Source organism: Chionomys nivalis, chromosome 3 (genome assembly GCF_950005125.1).
Source record: "Chionomys nivalis chromosome 3, mChiNiv1.1, whole genome shotgun sequence".
In the NCBI taxonomy this organism is placed as follows: domain Eukaryota; kingdom Metazoa; phylum Chordata; class Mammalia; order Rodentia; family Cricetidae; genus Chionomys; species Chionomys nivalis.
This window is the reverse complement of record NC_080088.1, coordinates 79,191,468-79,213,987: the sequence shown is the minus strand read 5'-3', so window position 1 is coordinate 79,213,987 and position 22,520 is coordinate 79,191,468. Positions and strand designations below refer to the sequence as shown.

The 22,520-nt window shown below is 44.5% G+C and overlaps 1 protein-coding gene across 5 annotated transcripts in view; it reads left to right on the top strand.

Moving 5' to 3' along the window:
* Cers4 (ceramide synthase 4) overlaps positions 1-13,057 on the top strand; it is a 35,057-nt gene extending 22,000 nt beyond the window's left edge. For all 5 annotated transcript variants that reach the window (XM_057766011.1, XM_057766010.1, XM_057766012.1 and 2 more), the window contains 10 exons: positions 2,775-2,948; positions 5,612-5,729; positions 7,644-7,762; positions 8,069-8,126; positions 8,901-8,951; positions 9,247-9,339; positions 9,584-9,712; positions 10,227-10,333; positions 12,349-12,505; positions 12,599-13,057. In XM_057766011.1, coding sequence (XP_057621994.1) covers positions 2,776-2,948; positions 5,612-5,729; positions 7,644-7,762; positions 8,069-8,126; positions 8,901-8,951; positions 9,247-9,339; positions 9,584-9,712; positions 10,227-10,333; positions 12,349-12,505; positions 12,599-12,775 — 1,182 coding nt within the window. In that variant the 5' untranslated portion in view covers position 2,775 and the 3' untranslated portion in view covers positions 12,776-13,057. The remainder of the gene's footprint in view (positions 1-2,774; positions 2,949-5,611; positions 5,730-7,643; positions 7,763-8,068; positions 8,127-8,900; positions 8,952-9,246; positions 9,340-9,583; positions 9,713-10,226; positions 10,334-12,348; positions 12,506-12,598) is intronic.
* Positions 13,058-22,520: the final 9,463 nt, after the last annotated feature.

The window sequence follows — 22,520 nt, the reverse complement described above, 5'->3', positions numbered from 1 at the left end:
AGACCTCAAAAGGATATATTACCCAAGTAAGCAGAAAGTGCATTGTTAGCAACTTCCAAAACTCTAAAATTGACAGAGACATCTTGCTGCCTGTACAGTTACCCTGGATAGCAGACAGAGGGGAATCCCACATCAGCCCTTTACCTTACTCATCCATGCAAGGTCTTTTTCTGGACCTGAGCTTGCTTTTTCAGCCCTTCTGATTAGCCAGCATGCTCTGGGAAAATCCTGCCTTTACCTCCTGTGGGTGGGGGTTACAGATAAATTGCTATGCCTCTCTGGCTTTTATGTAGTTCATTCTATTAAATTTCATCTTGAAAGAAAAGAAAAATGAAACAACTGCCCCCAACAAAACAAAATAAACAAAACCAAACCACACCAGCAGACATCAAACCTCAGTTAAGTGGTTTCATCACTGTGACAAAACATATATCAAACAATTTAATGGACAAAAGTTTTATCCTGGGTTTCTACTTGGAAAGCATCATTACATCACGTGGAGGGTGTGGCGGAGCAGAGCAGTCTGAGACACCGTGGTCAGGAAGCAGATAAAAAGGATTCAAGGCAGGGCTCAGGCACAATGCAGCCCCAAGAACATGCCCTGCAACCTCCAAGTGCTCTTCCTACTTCTTTCTGTATTCATTGGAGATGAACCACTGAGTCAGAACATCCAGGATCTAACCATGGAAATGCTTTCTTAGACAAACCAGAGGTATTGTTTACTGACTTTTAAAAGATTTATTTATTTTTATGCGTGTCTTAGTTACTGTTCTATTGCTGTGATGAAACACCATGGTCACAGCAACTTATAAAAGAAGGTACTTTTTTTTTTCTGAAAAAATAAACTTTAACTTCAGAGAACAAATAGAACAAAGGGATCAAACAATAATAAAAGGAAAACAGTGAAAGTCTACAGAATTAAAAGAAAAATCCTTTGGTTTCTTATTACTCAGATGATGCAATTGTACTGCGATTTTCTTTACATTCAATTAAATATAAAATAGTAAGAAAAATATTGATCTGTAATGTTGAAATAGAAATATACTCCATATCTATTATTAAATGTGGTAAAAGCCAAATAAATGCATATATTTGTGAAGATTATTATAGGAAGTTACTTTAAACAAACTCATAAATGTGCACAGTGAAATGTCTAGAAGAATACACAGTCAACTCTAAGAAAGTCCTCTCAAAGGAAAGAATCAGGGTCGCTGTGAAAAAACGGAACTTCACTGCTTATTCTAGGGAATTCTTTATTGTTTGACTTTTTTTTCACATTTAGGCAGAAGAATTTTTATTTATTTTTGTATTCTTTAATTTTTATACTTTTTGTTTCGCTACTGTGTGGAATATACTTAATCTCTTAACTTCTTTAGTTGTCCTTGTTAGGTGATGGCTTGCTAATCCGGTTCTGTATACTCTATCGGCACTCTCAAGTCTATTTCCCTGTCCCAGTGAAAACAGACATGTTTCTGTGGCACACATGGTACATTGTGCACTCTATGTCAGTTGTTCTTACTCTCACCACAGTAATTGTAATCTCTACATCCAAATATGTCCAGTCCTTATAGCCATGAGTGACTTTTCTCAGTGTTGCTTGAGCATGTCCAGCTATCCTACCACTGCCTAATCACTTTTTTTTTTTATTTGATTTTATTGAGCTGTACATTTTTCTCTGCTCCCCTCTCTTCCCCTACTCTACCCTTCAACCCTCTCTCATGGTCCCCATGCTCCCTATTTATTCAGGAGATCTTGTCTTTTTCTACTTCTCATGTAGATTAGATCTGTGTATGCCCTCTTAGGGTCTTCATTGTTGTCAAGGTTCTCTGGGATTGTGATTTGTAGGCTGGTTTTTCTTTGCTTTATGTTTAAAAACCACTTATGAGTGAGTACATATGATGATTGTCTTTCTGGGTCTGGGTTACCTCACTCAATATGATGTTTTCTAGATCCATCCATTTGCCTGCAAATTTCAAGATGTTGTTATTTTTTTCTGCTGTGTAGTACTCCACTGTGTAAATGTACCACATTTTTTAAATCCATTCTTTGGTCAAGAAGCATTTAGGTTGTTTCCAGGTTCTGGCTATGACAAACAAAGCTGCTATGAACGTAGTTGAGCACATGTCCTTGTGGTACCATTGAGCATCCTTTGGATATATACCTCAAAGTGGGTCTTAAGGAAGGAAAAGACATATTTAATTGGGGCTTGCTTACAGCTTCAGAGGGTTGGTTCATTATCACTATGGCAGGGAGTGTGCCAACAGCAGGCAAGTCTGGTGCTAAGAGTTTATATCCTGACCTGTAGGCAGAGGGACACTGGGCCTAGAGTTAGCACCTCAGTGGCACACCTTCTCCAAAAGCTATAGCTCCTACTTCTTCTTAAATTAAAAGGTCCTTCAAATAGGGACCAGACATTCAATATGTGAGTCTGTGGAGGCATTCCCATTCAGACCACGCCAGTGTGTGTGGGTGTTTTGCCTGCATGTGTGTCTGTGCACCGTGAGTGCAGTGCTGTGAGAACCAGAAGGAGGCTTTGACTCCACTAGAGCTGCAGCTGCAGATGGCCGTTAGTTGCTGTGTGGGAGGTGGGAATTGAACCCTGGTCCTTGGGAAGAGCAGTCAGTGCTCTAAACCACTGTGCCTTCTCCCCAGTATTCCCCTCTTCTGACGTTCCTTCAAGTAGAATGCTCTGTGGCTCTGGATGCTCAGCCCCTTCCACGGTATGCACGCTTCTAGTTGAGTTGATCTGTACTTACCTGATTGTGTATCCACAGCATGTTGTTCAGCTTCAATGAGTGGCTGTGGCAGGAGAAGTACTGGTTACCACCCAACAGCACATGGGCACAGCTGGAGGACCGAGATGGCCTGGTGTTCGCCCACCCTCACCACATGCTTGCTGCCTTGCCAGTGGCTCTAGTCCTGGTGGCTGTGCGTATCGTCTTTGAGAGGTGAGTGCCATGCTGTGGCTGGTGGAGCCCTGCGTTTGCATGCATGCATGCATGTGTATGTGTACCATGTGCATGCAGGTCCCACAAGTCAGAAAATGGTGTCAGATTCCCTAGAGGTGGAGTTAGGAGCCACTTGGTTGGGTGCTGGCATCTAAACTACATTCCTGGAAATATAGCAAGTGCTCTTAACAGATGAACCACCACCTCTCTAGCCCCTTGAACATCTTGTTTTCCTTTGTAAGTGTTTATGATAGGCGTCTGCTACCACTCCCAATTCGTGCTCCGCAAGCATTCTGCTGTCTCAGTCACATCTCCAGACTTCTGCAATTCTTATAAGGTTGTGTTTCAAGACAGAGCCTTTGGTCTTTCTCAGAAGGATCCCATTTTAGGTTCATGCCCTAACCAGAAGTGCATCTTGGTCTGTGGTTCCCACCATCAAGGGGTTTCTGAGCTCTCAGCCCCCTGAACACAGGCAGCATGTGAGCGATCTAAGGAGCATTTGCTGAAGTTATATTTACCTCATAGACTTATTGTTTTTTTAAATATGTATGTGTGTGCAGAAGTCGGAGCACATACTCCTGTCACTATCTTACTACCTTCTGTCAGGGTGACTAGCAAGCCCGGGTGATTCTCCTTTCTCCCCACAACCCCCAAAAAGGTGAGGTTACAGGCAGGCATATGGCCACATCCAGGTTTTTGCATGGGTGTTGGGGATTTGAACTCATGTCCTCATGCTTGTGTGGTAAATATCTTTACTGAACTATCTCCCTAGTCCTTTCATAGACTTTTGAAGGCACCTCTGCCATATACAACTCTAAGATGTCTGCATGTCTCAGCTCAATGCTTGATGCCAATATATGGGCTGGAACTACTATTAGTCCTGCTTTACAAAGGAAGAAATGGAGACACAGAACGCTTTAGTAACATGTCTAGGTAACATGTTCAGTAACATTTGTAGATCAGCTGGGTATGTAGGAATTGCGGGAAGCCCAGTTTAGACAGGCCTTCAAAGAAGGTTGCTTTCCCATAGGAGCTGGGAAAAATAGGGATGGGAGATGTCTTAATTAGGGTTTCTATTGCAGTGACAAAACACCATGACCATGGCAACTCTTATAAAGGAAAAACGTTTAATTTGAGTGGCTTACATTTTCAGAGGTTTATTCCATTATCATGTGACATGGTGGCTTGCAGGGAGATGTGGTGCTGGGGCAGTAGCCGAGTGTCCTATGTCCTGCAGGCAGCAAGAAGTGACTGAGACACTGGGTGTGGCTTGAGCATATATGAGACTTCCAAGCCCACCCCCACATGACACTCTTCCTCCAACAAGGCCACACCTCTTCATGGACAGGAGAGTAGGGTGGTACTGTGCCCGGCTTCACCACTGGAGCCCAGATGGGTGTATTTTCACATTTAAGTGGTGATCTTAGGCTGGGCATGGTGGTACATGACTATAATCCCTGCATTGGGAAAACTGAGGCAGGAGGATTGCCAGTTTGAGCATAGGCTGGGCTGCATAGGGAGACTGTAGCAAGCAAGCAAGCAAGCAAGCAAGCAAGCAAGCAAGCAAGCAAGCAGACACGATATCATAGCTTGGACTTCCCCATGTGGGGTAAGTACTCAATAGAGACTGGTCTCCCTTGCTCCACCACCATGGTATCTAACAGGAGTTCTTCACTAGATGGATCTAGGCCTCAGGTTTCTTTCTTTCTTTTTTTTTAATTATTATTATTTTATTTTATTACTTAAAAAATATACCAATCAAAATTCCCACTTCCTCCCCGCCTCCCACTTCACTCCCACTCCCTCCACACACCTTCTCCCGACACCCTCCAATCGTAAGAGAGAGCAAGCCACCCTGCCCTGTGGAAGGTCCAAGGCCATCCCCACTACATCCAGGCTGAGCAAGTATGCATCCAAAGAGAATAGGATCCCAAAAAGCCAGTACATGCAGTAGAGACAAATCCCAGTGCCACTGTCATTGGCCCCTCAGTCTGCCCCAACTGTTAACCACATTCAGAGGGACTTGTTTGCTCCTTCCTTCCTTCCTTCCTTCCTTCCTTCCTTCCTTCCTTCCTTCCTTCCTTCCTTCCTTCCTTCCTTCCTTCCTTCCTTCCTTCCTTCCTTCCTTCCTTCCTTCCTTCCTTCCGGACTAGTTTCCTAAGTGAGGTTTAGATGCTAGAACCCTGGAGATGGTGTTCAATCTCCATTTGTGGTCTTGGGGCACCCTCTTGTGGGCAATGTGGGGACTGATTAGCCAGGTTCCTTCCCTGAAGTAGGGATTGTGGGATATCAGACTTAACCCGTGATGCCTCTCCCTTGAGGAGCCTCATACAGGGAGACTAAGACTCAGAGGACTTTTGTTCTGGTTGAGGATGGGTGAAGGAACATGGGTTCCCTGTGAGTTGGCCTGAACATCCCTATCCTGAAGATGATGCTAGTCCCTTTTCCTAGGTTTGGTCCAGGGACTGGCTGAGTGTAGTGGTAGAAAATTTCCTTCCTGCGTGGGCATTTTGGCTCTGTGTTTCCACACCCTCTGTTCAGTAGATTTGAACCATACATGCTGATGACACTTGCCTGAGCCTCAGGTTCCCCCCATTTCCTCTTGCTGTGGTCACACCCCATTCATTTGAGTTCTACTGGGTTATGTCTCCCTTTGTACTCAGATTTGTGGCCTTGCCCCTGAGCCGGTGGATGGGTGTGCGGGATCAAATCAGGAGGCAGATGAAGCCCAACCCAGTGCTGGAGAAATACTTCCTCAGGATGGGGCAGAGACCCGTGGAGGTGAGCCCCAACATCCTCTTGACATCTGCGTGGAGGTGTCCCTGGGATCTGGAAACAGAAGTCCTTTGTAGTACTATTAGAGGTTGCATAGGGACCTTGAACTCACCCATAAGTGCCCCCTTCCTACATTCTACCTGAGTCCACAGATTCCCTGGTACATGAGGCTCCACCCCTCATCTCCTGGGAAGCGAGGCTCCACCTCTTCCTGCTGTGCTAAGACTAGCAGACCAGTCATATCCTCCTCAGGCTCTCTGTAGCTCGGAACCACTACTATCTCAGCATGAGACTGCCCTTCCTAGTCTCAGTTCCCTAGGTCTTGAAGCCCCATCCCTCATGTCTTTCTGAGATTTGAGGGTACACCCTCTCTGAGCCATAAGGGTCTGCCCCCTTTTAAGCTTCCTGAATTATGAAGTCCCACCTTTTCTGGTCTCCTTGGGACCTGGGGAAGCCTTTTAAAGATATCAAAGCTTGAATCTGCCCCTTCCTAGACTTCCTGGGACATGAGGCCCTACCCCTTCTGGTCTTCCAGAGACTTGAAGGTCCTATCCTCAGGTTCCCCAGGGTTGGAAGCTCTGGTACTCACAGCATTCCTGGATCATAAGCCCCTGCACCTCTAGGCTTTTTGGGACTTGAGGCCCTGATGATCCCAGACTTCTTGGGACTCAAGGTCATAGCCTGCTAGGCTTCCTGGGATATGAGTCCCCACATCTCTTAGTGTGGGGCATCCGCCGTATGCCCACTCACCAAGCAGATTCTGGGATCACGGTGAGAAGAGTAGGTTTCTTCCCTGTTCTGGAGAGGGACAAGGTGTCTGTTCAGTGGTTGGAATGCTAGAAGCTGTCCTGTACTCTGCTTCCATTCCTATCCAGGCTACCCAGTTGGCTTGGTCTGGACCGGGTTCTCTAGGGTAAGGTGCAAGTGAAGTCTGTGTATCCTGGCTGGGGACAGAGTAGCTTTTTGTTTGTTTTTGTTTTTTGAGACAGGGTTTCTCTGTGTAACTCTGGCTGTCCTTGAATTTGCTCTGTAGACCAGTCTGACCTTAAACTCACAGTCCGCTGGGCTCTGGCTCCCAAGTGCTGGGGTTTAAGGCATGCACCAACAGCCTGGCTGGCAGGTTAGCGTCTATAGAGCAGAGAACTAAATGCCTGCCTGGGGTAGTAGCCTAGTCTGCGTTCTGTTGCTGTGCTCAACATTGAATGCAAGTTGGAGAAGAAAAGTTTCATTCCGAATCACGCTTTCAAGTAACAGGCGATCACTGAGGAATGTGAGGGCAGGAAGCTGAGGCAGGAGTCGAAGCAGAGGCCATGGAGGAATACTACTTACTGGTTTGCTACTCTGGCTTGTGCTCAGCCAGCTTTCTTAACACAGCTCAGATTCATCTGTCTAGGGGTGATACCTCTCCCATCAGTCAATAATCAAGATAATTCACCAATGACACGGCCATAAGCCAAACTATTCTGGGCAGTGTTGCGACGCCCTTTTCCAGTTGATTCTTGGTGGTGCCAGGTTGACAATAAAAATTAAGCAGCGGGTAGGGTGAGACTCAACTCCCCAAGCGGCTGCAGAAAAGCCTGCCTCTCATCCTCATAAATGTTCTTGTGCCGGGGATGAACCCAGGACTTCATGCTAGGCAAGCACCACAGAGCTGTATCCCCCATTCTCCAGTCTCATTCTTGATGCCAGGCTCCACCAGTGACTTGTGTGTTGTATAAGCGGGACCAGTGTTCTGGAGGTCTCTCCACCCGTACAACCTCTCTTTCCTCTCACTATAGTGGATATGGCTCTGTGGGAAAGATCTTGAGCTTCCAGAGGGGGGTGGGGTGGGAGTCAAAGTGGGGCCCATGCATCTGGGGACAACAGTACGAGGCCAGCACTGGCCACTGTGACCCTTCTCCCTTATTATCCTCTGCTCAGACCCAGATGGTCCTCCTGGCTGCCCAATGTGGTCTCACACTACGGCAGACTCAACGCTGGTTCAGGAGACGTCGGAACCTGGAACGTCCTTGCCTGTCCAAGAAATTCTGTGAAGCTAGGTAATTATAGGGTGCAGGGGAGAGTCTTTCTGAATGATAAGGCCCCACTCCTCCTAGCCTTCCTTGGTGGTGAGGTCCCATCCCTTCAAATCTGTCTGGATAATGAAGCCCTGCCACTCTAGACTGTGGGTGATGAGGCCTCACCCCTCCCTAGCCTCCCTGTCACTCGAGGTCCTCCTCTTCCCAGACTCCCTGAGATGTGAGGCCCCACCCTTTTTCAGTCTCCCTGTCAGATGAAGCTCCACCACTGGGGCCTGGACACTGCTCTTTTGGCAGCTGCCTCACTAGCTTCCTCCCCCTCTGCAGCTGGAGGTTTGTCTTCTATCTGTGTTCCTTCGTGGGTGGCATCTCTGTCCTCTACCATGTGAGTAAACCTGAGGGTTGCCTATCCCACAACCACAAGCTTACTGAAGACCTCCTTGCACTGGGAGCTGACCATCTGCAGTGAATGAATCTGCGGGGGAGGAATGGGAGGCAGAACTGGAACAAGTGGGAGAGAGCAGGGCTGAGCTATGGTGGGGAGAGCATGCTGCCCTACTTTCTTTTTCTGTTGCTGTGATAGAATTTTCTGAGAAGCAGCTAAAGGGAGAAAGGATTTATTTTAGCTCATGGTTCGACGTCACAGTCCATCATAGCAGGGGAAGTAGCTTGAGGGAGTCACTTACATCCCTAGTCAGGAACAGACATTAAGGAATGCATATATGTTAGTGTTCAGCTTACTATTTTTCATTCAGCCCAGGGCCTACTTCATGAAATAGTGCTGTCCACATTCAGGATGCATCTTCCCGTCTCATTTAACCCAAATAGGAAAAATGTCTCATGTAGACATATGCACAGACCAACCTTATCAAGATAATCCCTCATTGAGCCCACCTTCCCGAGTGATTCTCAATTGTGTCAAGTTGACAGTCAAAACCAACCCTCAGACTTAACACTCAGCAGCTGTGGGCAGATGAATAGTGGATTTGAGGACCATGTGAGCTACACAGTGAGACCCTTGCTTGAAAAGTATAAAAGCAGGGCAGAGTGGAATCAGTACATGGAAGGCTGTAGAGGTCCTGGTTGTGGAGGGTTCAGATCCAGGGTAGGAGGCTGGCTTTTGCCTTTGGAGAGCTTGAGATCCTTTGTTCATTCATAGGAGCCATGGTTGTGGACACTGGCATTGTGCTGGGAAAATTACCCACAACAGGTGAGTGGCAAGTGAACTGTGGAGAAACTCAGTTCTGTGGTCACAGGCAAGAGAGACCCCACCCCACTCCCTGCCTATATGATGAGGCTCCGCCCCACTAGCTCCTATATGATGAGGCTCCGCCCCACTAGCTCCTGTATGTTGAGGCTCCGCCCTACTAGCTCCTGTATGATGAGGCCCTGCCCTTTTTGTTGCTTAGATGATGAGGCTTCTCCCCTGGGAGAATCTTCATCCAGGTCCCTTCCAGGGAGGGGCCTCCACACATCACAGTTAATCTTTCCTCACCCTGCTATAGACCCTGAATCTGGCCCTGTACTGGTGGTACCTTCTGGAGCTGGGCTTCTACATTTCACTGCTAATCACTCTGCCCTTTGACATTAAACGCAAGGTGAGTCATGAGTTACATGTCAAACTGGATGTGTGGGCGCCATGGTGGCGATGCCCTCTAATCTCTGGGGAGAGGCCGAAGTGGGATGAATTGGCCTCAGCGTTGCACTATGAGGTGCTCTTGATTCCTGGCAGAAGGTATGGGATCCAGAGGCCTTATAGATCTCCTGAAAAGGCTTACTTCCAGGCATGGGGCTCTCCAGCCACAGAGGCTTGTCCTAGTGGTGGCCCATTGTCTTCTGCAGGACTTCAAGGAGCAGGTGGTGCACCACTTTGTGACCGTGGGGCTGATAGCTTTCTCCTACAGCTCCAACTTGCTGCGCATTGGCTCTGTGGTGCTGCTGCTGCATGATTGCTCCGACTACCTGCTGGAGGTGGGTTCACCTCGACACTTGCCCTGCCAACCCTGCTGTTTTCCTGGCCATGAACAGGAGGCCCTGCCACAACTGGGCTATCTGATAGACCCCGTCTCTCCTAATCTGCTAGGGTGATGATGCCTTAATCCCTCAACCTCTCTGGGAGGTGAAACCTCACTTTTCCCTCTTTAGTGTCCCAGCAACATAAGGCCCATTTCCTCTTGGTCTCTCTGGGACAGGAAGTCCTTATCCCCGTCTGACTCATTTGGATGTGAGACCCTGCCTCTTCCAGCCTTTCAGGAACTGAAGCACCATGCTCCAGTCTCCCTGGAGATGAAATACTCTGTGACTTATCCCTGCCACTTTCTCTCTTTTTTGGTCCTTCCTATGTAGATCTGGAGATACAACCTTACCTCGATCACTTGCTCCCCCCATAGCTTCTTGTCCCCAAGTAAAGGATCCCCCTTGTCTGATCCACCGCTTTCCATGGATTCTTGGTCCTAAACCTATTTCTCTTTGCTGCTCTCCCCAGGCTTGTAAGATGTTCAACTATTCCCACTTTCGGCGAGTGTGCAACGCTCTCTTCATCATCTTCTCCTTAGTCTTCTTCTACACTCGCCTCATATTCTTCCCCACCCAGTGAGTCCTGAGGGACAGGGAGATGGGAGGGTGTGCTCAGGATCCAGGAAGGCCTCACCCTTGGTGCTCTACCTCAGGGAACTGGAGGTGTTGGCTGAAGTTTTTCCAGGAGGCAGGAAATGGTGTGCCTGGCCCAGAGCACAGCATATGCAAAGGCCCAAAGGTCAGAGAAAGAGAAACTGAGTACAGCACTAATATAGTGCACTCCCAAGACAGGAAGAGAGAGGAGGAGGCTGTCTTAGTGCCTGGTTACTAAAATTGTCTAGTAAACATTTTTTGATATTTGTTGAGTCTCTGAACTGTGTTAGGGAGTGAAGAAATATCAGAGAGAGCAATGCAAGTGTCTGCCCTGGAGCTAACTGATAAGGTGAGGAAAAGGATAGATAGGCAAGCAACAGACCACAAGGCACAAGGGACTGACAGCACTGAAGAGAAAATAAAACTAGGAAGTGTGAAGGAAGCAGGCATGTATGTAGTTGGCCTTGGATGAGTCCCTCTTCAGGGACTGTTTCACTGATAGCTGTTGTGTATAGAGAATGAATGGGGCTCAAGAACCATACTGATCATAGAGGAAGATGGTCCAGGTGGAGAGAGCAGCATATGCAAAGACTCCAAGACTTGAGTGTGTTCCAGTCTTGGAAGAACAGAAATGAGTTCATGTGTTTGGAACAGAGAGAAGGATAAGGTGCATGCAGGTAGGTGGCCAGGGGAAGTAATGAAGGATTCTATGGGATGTTATCTGAAGGGAGGTGGGAACCATGGAGGACTGAGGCGGATGTGGGAAGCTGGGGCAGATGAACCAGAGCAGGTGAGAGGAGATGACCAGAAGGGGACACCATCAGGACTAGGAGAAGCTTCAGGAAGCATCAGGAGCCCAGCTGCTCCATGCTGGTTTTCAGGGTCTTATGCTCCTTGGTAGACATGGAGGCATATGGTCTGTCAGCTTGGGCTTTCTGGTGGATGTGTAAATGCAGGAGTTGCCAGCTTGTGGCAGGCATTTGCAGCAGGCGCTGGGCAGTGTCATCTGGGGCAAAGGTATGGATACAAGCCAATTCCTAGAGCTCTCTTGTTTTTGTTGGAGAGTGATGGAGAAGTTCTAAGAGCTGAAGACTGGACCAGTAGTGAAGTTCAGTAATAAAGGTCTTGTCTAGTGCCCCTTAGGTACAGGGTTGGGTGGAGAGAAGAGTCGGAGGGATGAGAGAAAAGGAAGGGGAAAAGAAAGAAAGGATAATAAGAAGATGGATAATAAGATGGAGCAAAAAGTGAAAATGAAGAGGAGAGGAAGATGCAAAAAGATGGAAGGAAAGACTAAAGAAGGGAGTGTGGAAGTTGGTGAAGAAGATGGAGGAGGAGTGCGGAGGAGGGGGATGAGTGTGGAGGAAGGAGAGGTAAGTATGGAGGAGGGAGGAAGGAGAGAAGAAGGAGGAAGGGAGAGAGTGCAGAGGAAGAGGAGGCAGAAGAAGCAGTAAAGGAGAGGAGGGGTAGGCATTTGGGTTCCTAGAAGGCATAAGAGCATCGGGGAAAAGAAAAGAAGTAGCTAGGGACAAAGATTTTTCAAGGGCGTGTGGTTGGATTTTTCTTTCTTGCATATGAAATAGCATCAGGGTTAGTTTTGATGGTAGAGGGTATGTGTAGGACACGAGAGCTGTGACCTTGCAGAGTTGGTATAGTGGGGTTCAGGAACATTGTCTCTGACTGGCGTCCAGTGGCTCTGTGAGATGAGTATGTAAGTCTCAGGTTGATGTACAGAGTTACACTGTATCTAAGGACAGATGGGTAATCATAAAGGGTTACCTGGGAGGGCTAGTGGTACACTTGTTACTGCCTTGTAGTTGTGGTAGAGAAAGGCCAGTTGATACTCTTGTATGCTTCACTGACTTAGCATAAGCAGGTCAAGAGAGATACCATCTCAGGAGTGGGCACTAGGGAGGCTCAGGAGCACAGATGATCCTTGCAAGTTCTCAGAATGGGGAGCTATACAGACCGGTGAAACTCCTCCTTGCTTCCTGCTTTAGGGTCCTCTATTCCACTCTGTTTGACTCCATCAAGAACAGAAGTCCCTTCTTTGGCTACTATTACTTTAATGTGCTCCTGGTGATGCTGCAGATCCTTCATGTGTACTGGTTCTGTCTTATCCTGCGCATGATCTTCAGCTTCCTGTGGAAGGGTCAGGTATGGAGGTCTAACAGGGTTGGCTCCTGATGCCCCTCCTTGTCTCAGTGCTCCTCACTATGTTCTGAGCTCTGACCTCGTCTGTTTTCACAGATGGCAAAGGACATTCGTAGTGATGCGGAAGAATCAGATTCCAGTGATGACGGGGCAGTTCCTGAAAGTCCTCAACTGAAGAATGGGGTGACTCGAGGGTCTGTCCCAGCCATTGCCAATGGCCCACGGAGCCGGGCAACTGGGCGTCTGGCCAATGGGCATACCCAGTCCACATAGACAACCTAGGACTGACATTGAGGGTTGCCTCCAGCATTGTGGATGGATATCCAGATGCTGAGCTGGTGACCCTGGGAGACAGGGAGGTCCTCCTCAAGGTAGAAAGAGGACTGATGATCTGTTTCTAGCACTTCCCTTTTTATCTCATCTCCCTTTATCCCTTTGAGCAACTGGACAGAGCCTGGGGGAGCAGTGGACTCTGCATTTGGCCAGAGCCACCCTCAGGCTGTAGCCTGGGGGCTGTGGGGAGCCTTGGCTCCAAGGACCAATAAAACTTCAATAGAGATGAAGTCTCTGCCTGCGAGTTTTGATTCCCTTCACAGGTCTTCCTCTCTATTCCTCTGTTGACAGGATTCCTCACTGCTACATCAAGATTTATGTCCATTCCCACACACATAGTATCATGGTATGAAGATATTCCCCATCCCCTGGTCAGTGCCTTTGCCATGTTCTCCTCCAGAGTAGCTCTTCAAGGACACTGTTACTAGCTGATAGGCACTGGCTACAGGAAAAACATTATTAAGCTAAGATGCAGTTTCTCTGAGGTTACACAGTATTCCTCATCCAAGTCAGAAGGTAGAGTAGAGACCCAAACATGTCCTTGTAGTCTCTCACTTAAAGCAACCTGCAGCCCCACCCTGGGGTCTTTATACTCTTGGGACAGTGGAGACCCAGGATAGTGAGGTCATTGTCTTCAGAAGTGCTGTAGGAAAACTTCTTCCTCCATGATGGAAGCTTGATGACCATTGTCACTTAAGTCAGAAATCAAATCACAGGACTCATGTGTGGTTAGACCATGCTATCGTTAGGAGTATGCAGGAGGGACTAAGTGTCATGGAAAAGAGCAAAGCAGAGACAGTGGGGAGAAGAGGACCACCTCAGGGGATATCCAAAAATAAATGCTCTGGGGACAAAAAGCAGAGCCTGTCATGGCAGCCTATGACTGTCATCTAACACCAGGAAGAAAGAAGCCAGCAGACTGGAAAAACACACAAGCCTAATACAAAGCAAGAACCAGTCTCCAAAGAAGCAATGGGAGGGAGTGTCAAGGAACAGTTACCCAAAGAGAAAACTAGACTAAAATCTAAGATAGAAACAACTAAAGGAAAATGGAAAAATGTGCAAAGAATGTGGGCCTGCTCTCAGGGTAGAGCAGGTGGTGAGATGACATGTGGAGTGTGTCTTCTTGGGAGATATTGGAGAAAACAGGAGAAATATAGCTTCTTTTGAGAGAATAACAACTCAAGGGGATAAAAGTTAAGTAACACAGGCAGAGATTACATAGAGACTGTTGAAAGAACCAGGAAGACAAGACCACAGAAGGAAAGGAAAAGGGGATAGGGGAAAGAGATGAAAGGAAGAATAAGGAAAAAAGGAAAGGAGAAAGAGAAAAATGTTGTAGATAGTGCATGAATGGAAAGCCCGGAAAGAATAGGAAGGGGCATTTGAAAAAGAAGAATGATGGATATTGAAGATAAAAACAGCTTTGAGAGAATTTAAAGGTTCAAAACCAGTATGGCTACAAGCCTGAAATCACAGTACTGTGAATGTTAAGGCACAAAGACCATAGGTTTGATGTTGTGAGTCTTTATCTGTTCAGCTACTAAGCTCACAAATTGTGACAAAGAGACTTCTTATTAATTGTGAAAGCTTGAGCAATAGCTTAGGCTTGTTTTAACTAGTTCTTATAACTTAAATTAACCCCTATATTTTAATCTGTATTCCTTTATGGGGCTTAGTTACCTTTACTTTGTGAAGCCCATGCTGCTTTTTCTGCATCCATCTGTGTCTCCTCATGACTCTGCCCTTCCTCTACCCAGCATTCTCTGTCCTGAAAGTCCTGCCTAGCTATTGGCCATTTTTATCAAATCAATTAGTGACACATATTAATAGTGCATAAAAGACTGTTATACAGCATTTCCCCCTTTTTGTCTAAATAAAAAGAAAAATTTTTTACTCTAACATATTAAAACTATATATAATAAGAACAATTATCAGATATTTTCTAAATAGAAAAGTATCAACTTTAAAAAATGAGACTCTATTCAGTAAGAACAATTTTAAATAAGAATTAAATTTAAAATGCCCAGTCCTTTTGTATTTGGAAAATTTAGAGACAATACTCCTTTATCTATCATCTCTTGATGAGTCCAAAGTTTTGTACTAATTTATCTTCTATTATAACTAAGGAAAACTAACTATTCTTCAGTTCCATCAAAGACCCCAGAAGGATATACTAGTATCTTTGTAAACAGGAAGTGCAGTGCAAACTGCTTTCAGACCTATGTAATTCCAGACATCTGGCTGTCTGGACAGTCACTCAAGATCCTCTTCAATGTTGGGACATCTATCTATAGCCCTAGAATATCTGGCAGACTTTTCTATGAAGCAGGAATTTTTTTGGGGGGTGGGGGTGGGTGGGTGGTTTTTGGTCTTTCATTGTTTTTTTTTTTTTGATTTTTTTCTTTTCTTTTTTTTCTTTTTTTCTATTTATTTATTTATTAAAGATTTCTGCCTCCTCCCCGCCACCACTTCCCATTTCCCTCCCCCTCCCCCGATCAAGTCCCCCTCCCTTGTCAGCCCCAAAGAGCAATCAGGATTCCCTGCCCTGTGCAAAGACCAAGGACCGCCCACCTCCATCCAGGTCTAGTAAGGTGAGCATCCAAATGAAGCAGGAATTTTTAAGGACTGTCCTACTTCATCTTGGCAAAGTTTGGTAGTCTTTTTCTTTTGTGTCCTGCTTATCCAGTTTGTACAACATACTGTCAGCAGTCAAAGCAAGAACAGTTTCTTTGCCCAGTGGCTAACCTTGCCACAATGAAATTAAACTCCAGAAAAGATTTCTTCAATACCCGTTACATTATCTTTCTGAAGTAAGTTGTTGCTGCCAGGAGCAGACATGTCTCACTGTTCTGAAAAGCTTCAGGTTATTCAATCTTAAATGCCATATTCTGTAAGTCTTTAAGTGTTTGAAGACCATCTATCTGAGAATGTATAGGCTTAACCTTGAAAACATACCTAATATGACTACAAGTTTGATTATTAAAGATGACTACTAATCTGCATCTTTTAGTTATACATTACATTTTTAAATGAGCTGCATAAGAATAATACCACAACAAGAGTAGAAACATAATTCAGTATAACAAAAAATAACCTTAAATTTATATCAATATACAAAAATTCCATACCAATGTAAAATATTTGAAACAGTGGTTGTTCAAAAGTAAACTCAACAATGCACACTTTTATCCCATAATTTTTATACTATATTTCTCCTTTTACCTTCAGAAAGAGATCCCTGAATCTAAACTTCATTTAGCTTTTTCCCTGACCATGACCAGTAACAAATTGTAACCCCCTCCAAGTAATGAGAAACATCTATAGCCCAACAAATGACAACAACAACAACAAAAACCAAAACCCACCCACCCCACCTCTTGGGAATGGGTACATTGTGTTCTCTAAACTGCTTCCTGTTGTCTGGAGGTAATGATGTCTTTGGAGGACTGTGAGAAAATTATGATAATAGTAAAGTCCTGGTTAGAATAGTCAGTGAGGATGGACCATCTCAGCCAGCACCCTTGAAGCTGTTCTCGATGCAGAAGTCTGAGGATACTGCAACAGAGGCAATCTGAGAGTCTGGATCACCTGGGTCATTCATTTTTATTGGTGTCTTATCCCCTTGCTCTGAAAACACGAACTTTGAAAGGTAACATACATTAACACAAGTATGGGATATGTGTTGTATATGAACCTGCCAAAGATGTGTTGTCGTTGTTTGTTTGAGCAGGTAAAATATATGTTGTCTGTCTTGTAGTTATTTAAGGTTGATTTCTTTCTGTCTGTAAGCAGGCTTTCAGGGGGTCTTCTCTGATCAAATCTGATCCCTTATCAATCTTGAATGGATCCACAACCTTTTGTTTTCTGTGGAAACAAAAGTATAACCTCTTCCCCAAAGCAAAACTTTTTTTTTTGAATTCTGTTGAAAGTTAAGGCATCCTTAAAGTTTCTAGACTGGTTTATTCAGGGCATTCTTAAAGTTCCTAGGCTGGTTTATTTCAGCAGTCCCTTTCATAATCCTGTCTACCAGCATCTGTCATTTGCTTATCAGCATTCAAAAAATTCACAGACATCACAATAAAATAATAATGATATAGGATCAGACTTCCTGTATATTTCCTATCTTTGTGTGACTTATTATTTTTTATTACTTTATTTTTTATGACTATACCCTTTTTTTCTTATGCCTACATACATTGTTAAATGCACTCTGTCTTGTATAGAGGCTATTTTCCATCTAAACCCATTTTACTTTATATGTGTAACCTTTTCTGTTTGCATGAACAAAATCTTAAATGAAGCTTAACTCATGATGTGCTGGTAGCTGGCTCCACCCCATGTGTTTTCTGAGAGCCTAGCCTCACAGCAGAGGTACTGATCAGAGTCATGTTTACTACCCCAACTCTGGGAAGTTTCTGTGTCCATGATGCTGTAGGCATTTCTACCTAGAATCATGCCACCAAGTAGCATACTGCCCACTGCTCATAAACCCTATTCAAGTGCTTATTAGCAAGGCCTCTTAAAAGAGGCATGCCTCTGTATACTACTAGCCTCTAGCCTATCTGAGAGACTATGGCCACCAGGAAACCATGTTTGACTCTGTGTTGCAAATTCGCTGAATCTTTTTCAGGCCATATGTAGCCCCACATTGGGTGCCATATGCTGCAAGTCTTTCTCTATCCCACCAGCCAGCTCCCATATCATGACACAGAGACTTCTTATTAATCTTGAAATAAAAGATTATGAAATCTTGGCTGATAGATTTGTTTCTTTCTGATTAGTTCTTATATCTTAACCCATATTTTTCAATCTATGTTCTTTTATGTGGCTTGGTTAGCTTTACTTTGTGAAATCAATGCTGCTTTCTCTGCATCTCTAGAGTCTCCTTACAACTCTGTTCTTCTTCTTAGCATTGTCTCTGTCCTGAAAATTCTTCCTAGTTATTGGCCAGTCAACTTTTTATTAAACCAATCATAGTGACTCATATTAAGTATACAAAATGATTATTTTACAATGTTTTGAGGGCAGCCTGGGAAGGAGAACCAACATAGAAAAGCAACAACAAAAAACACAGAGCAAACATACATAGAGGTACATAGACACATGCAGCTGTAAAGAATAAATCATGTAGTTTCAAGAAAGTTGATGCAACTGGAAATCATGTCTTGTAAAATAAGCCACATTCTGGAGGACAAATACTGAATGTTTTCTTTTATGAAAAACTTAGATTTTAAATTATAAATATTTGTGCATATGTATGTGTTTGCATTTATATATTTATAGGTCATGAAGATATAAGGGATCATAAGAGAGGAGGAAGCAATCTTAAGAGAGATGAAGAACGTAATACATGTGACTTGGAAACAGAAGGGAAAGAGAACCAAACAGGAGGTGACAACCTGGGGAATGTGGACAGGAAGAGTAATGAGTGATTGAATAAGAACTCATGTGTATGAAGATGCTGCAATAAAACTCATTACTTTTTAATGTAAATGTAAGACACAAAATTAGGACCAATAAACTTAAAACACATAAAGGCCTTGCTAATAACTTAGTGCAGAGTAATGCTAGATTCTAAAAATGGGATTAGTTGTGATGGTTAACCTCTATTGTCAGCTTGTTGAGCTATAGAGTCAACTGAGAGATGGGCCTCTAGGCATACTTGTAAGGGAGTATTTTGATTAGGTTAATTGAAGTGAGAAGACCTGTCCATTCTGGGTGATATCATTCCCTGCTAAGAAGAATTTTATAACCAAATATGGTGGTTAATATTGATTGGGTGGAATATTCCACAGGAATATGCTAAGTTCGTCTGATCTATGGTATAGTTTAACTCTGGTGCTTCTTTGTTGACTTTTAGTAAGGATGACCTTTCTATATGAGATTTTGGTATTGAATTCACCTACTAATATGAGTACCCATTTTTCCATTTAATGTTTATTTTATGAAGTTAGAGTCCCAACATTTGGTGTGGTTGGTTTTAATGCTCTTGGTGTAATGTTTTCTGTTTTTTGATTTTATCAATGAGATGTGTTTCTTAGAGACAATATATAGTTGAATCTAGTTTTTTCTTAAATCTAAGAATAGATTTTATTTTTATTTTATAAGAATTCTTTAGAGCTTTAAATTTACTAGAACATTGAGAGGAAGGTACAGAGGTTTCATTGTTCCCTTTCCTACTGTCAACATTCTCCATCACAGTGATGTATTTGTTATAATCCACAATGACACATTCTCACCCAAAGTCTACACTGCACATTAGTGCTCATATTTTCCGTCTCATTCTTTTTTTTTTTTATTGAATTCAGGATTTAAACTGTAGCCCAGCTTTCCCTTAATCTTGCCCTCCCATCAGTCTCCAAAATGCCACAAATACATATGTGCACCATCACACCAAACTAGGATTCCTATTTTGTATCTTACATTCAGTGGGTTTTCACCAATGTGTAATGACCTGTGTTCACCACTGAAATACCATGTAGAGTCATTTCACAGCCTCCAGTCCTCCATGCTCTTCTTAGTTACACTTCCTCCTTCCCCACTCCTGTCAAGCTGTGACCTTCCACCATCTCCATGGTATCCCTTTTCCATTTTTAATCCAGCAAACTGGTCTGTATCGTTATTGGTGAGTTGAGTGCATTACATGGAAATTATTATTGAGAAATAGCTATGGATTTATGTTATTTCTGTCAGTTGGATCATTGTTTGTTTTTTATCCTGTCCCACATTCATATCTGGCTTATTTTGTTACATATAATAGCCTCCTTCCAGCTCACCTTTGTTCAGCTAATCTGCCCATGAAATCTATTCTTTCCTCTGCTTTCTTGACTGAAATTTCTTATTTATTTATTTATTAAAAATTTCTACCTCCTTCCCTCCCCCCATTTCCCTCCCCCTCCCTCTACTTCCTCTCCCCCTTTCTCTCTAAGTCCTAAGAGCACTCAGGGTTTCCTTCCCTGTGGGAAGTCCAAGGTCCTCCCCTCTCCATCCAGGTCTAGAAAGGTGAGCATCCACACAGACTAGTCTCCCACAAGGCCAGTCCATGCAGTAGAATCAAAACTCAGTGCCATTGTCCTTGGCTTCTCAGACAGCCCTCATTGTCAGTCACATTCAGAGAGTCCAGTTTGATCACATGCTCCATCAGTCCCAGTCCAGCTGGCCTTGGTGAGCTCCCATTAGATCAGTCCCCTTGTCTCAGTGGGTGGGCGCACCCCTCATGGTCCTGACTTCCTTGCTCATGTTCTCCACCCTTCTGCTCCTCCTTTGGACCTTGGGAACTCAGTCCAATGCTCCAATGTGGGTCTCTGTCTCTATCTCCATCCTTCACCAGATGAAGGTTCTATGGTGATATGCAAGATATTCATCAGTGTTATAGGATAAGGCCAGTACAGGCACCCTCTCCTATTCTACCCACAGAACTAGTTGGGGAAATCCTCTTGGACACCTGGGAACCCCTCTAGAGCCAAGACTCTGGCCAACCCTAAAATGGCTCCCTTGGTTAGGATAACTTCTTCCCTGCTCCCATATCCACCCTTTCTCCATCTCAATTATCCCATTCTCGGAAGCTCTCCCCAATCCTCCCCTTCTCCCTTCTCTCTCCCCATCTCCCCTTTCCCCCAATCCACCTCCACCCCCCTGCTCCCAACTTTTGCCAGATGATCTTGTCAACTTTCAATATCTAGGAGGATAACTATATGTTATTCTTTGGGTTCACCTTCTTATTTAGCTTCTCTAGGATCATGCATTATAGGCTCAATGTCCTTTGTTTATGGGCTAGAATCCACTAATGAGTGAGTACATACCATATTCCTCTTTTTGGGTTTGGGTTGTCTCACTCAGTAAAGTGTTTTCTATTTCCATCCATTTGCATGCAAAGTTCAAGATATCATTGTTTTTTTTACCGCTGAGTAGAACTCTAAAGTATATATGCTTCTGTAATGCAAAGGACACTGTCATTAAGACAAAAAGGCAACCTGAAATTTCTTCTGTTGCTTATAGTATTCCTTTAGTGTCTTCTGCAGTGCTGGCGTGGTGATCAGTAACTCCCTCAGTTGTGTTTACCTTGAAATGTCCTTATTTCTTTTCAGATTTAGAAGATCACTCTGGCATAGTAGGCTTGACTGGTAATTAATCTGCTTTTGGGACTTGAAATAAATAATTTCATGACTTCCTGGCTAATGTTACTCTGTTATTTGCTTTTGTAGGTGATTTGATGCTTTTTTCTTTACATCATTACATATTGTTTCTTTGCTTTGTATTTTTGATTTCTTGACTGTAATATGCCATGGGAAGGTTCTTCTCTGGTCATGTCTGTTTGGAGTTCTACATGTGTTTTGTGTTTGAATGTCTGAACGTTTTCTAGGTTTGGGGATTTTTCTGTTGTAATTTTGTTAAATGAATATTCTGCACCTTTGGTGTTTATTGTTAGGAATCTTTCCTTATATGTTTCCTTATATCTGCAGATGCAAAAATCCCAATCAAGCCAAATCACAAGTCAAGTTAAGAAAATATCCAGGTTTAATGGGATTGCTGCGTTCTTGGGTGGCCCCAAGTGGGAGCCAGGAGGCCACTAACATGACCACCAGGAGGAAGGAAAAGAGACCACAAGAAAACTTTCTAGGGAAGCAGTTTAAATAGACTGAGGTCATGGTCAAGATTTCGGCGGGCTTGTTTTGACCTTCCTCTGGGGAGGGGTCAAGACTTGGTGGTCACAGGGATGGGGCTTCCAAAGATGGAGGCCAGAGATCTGGCCTTATGTTCCAGACTTTGTTTATTGGATAACAGGAAGCTGAGGTGATATTTTGACTAACATTTAGGCTCTCTTAGGAAAAAGGGGTGTTGACTCAAGTCTGGCTACTTCCCGTGGGCATAGGGCAACACAGGGAAGGGGAGAGCTAGGTGTTAGTGGGTCCATGCTCAGTGAGAGATGTGGCTGGAAAGGCATCCCATGTACTGTCATCCCAGAGATGTCAGGTATCTGTTCCTTGGAGGAGGTGAGAAGGCAGGTGTCTAGGAAAAAATATTGTTATTACCAAAGATGAGTGTGCCAGCATGAGGAGCAGGTAACATTGTAGCATCCTGGAATACTGAAGGGTGGAAGGTCCTGTTTGCTAGACAGACCAAGTTTCCTGAGTAGGTGCCCCCTTGAACCTAGAGAGATGGTAACAACATGGGTGTCCCAGGAGCTTGGCGGCCGAGGGGGTGATGAGGATTACTGTGTGAGGTCTTGTCCGTCGAGGTTTGAGAGACCTAGGAGTTAACTATTTGAGGAGTACTCTGTCCCCTGGGGAGAGTGGGGCAGGTTTAAGGGCATTAGGGTCCACTGGTGTGGGTCCAGGGAGACAACTGTCAGCATGTGAATGGAGAAGGGACCTTAAAAGGGAGAGGTAGGGTAGGTACCCTGCCAGTGGAGGAGTTTGGACTGGGAGGTGATGGCTAAGGAGAAAGGGCTGCCATAAAGCGCTCAGAAGGGCTCAGGCCCATAGGGGAATGTGGGGTGGCCCTGAGGCGAGTAAGGGCAATGTAGAGAAGGGAGGACCAAGATAACCTGAGTTCAATGGAGAGCTTGATTAGCTGTTGTTTGATGAGTCCATTGTCCATCTGGATGGTTCGTGGGACACCAAACCAGGAATGATGCGGTCCCAGAATACCTGAGCCACCACATCTACTATTTCCTTAAGAC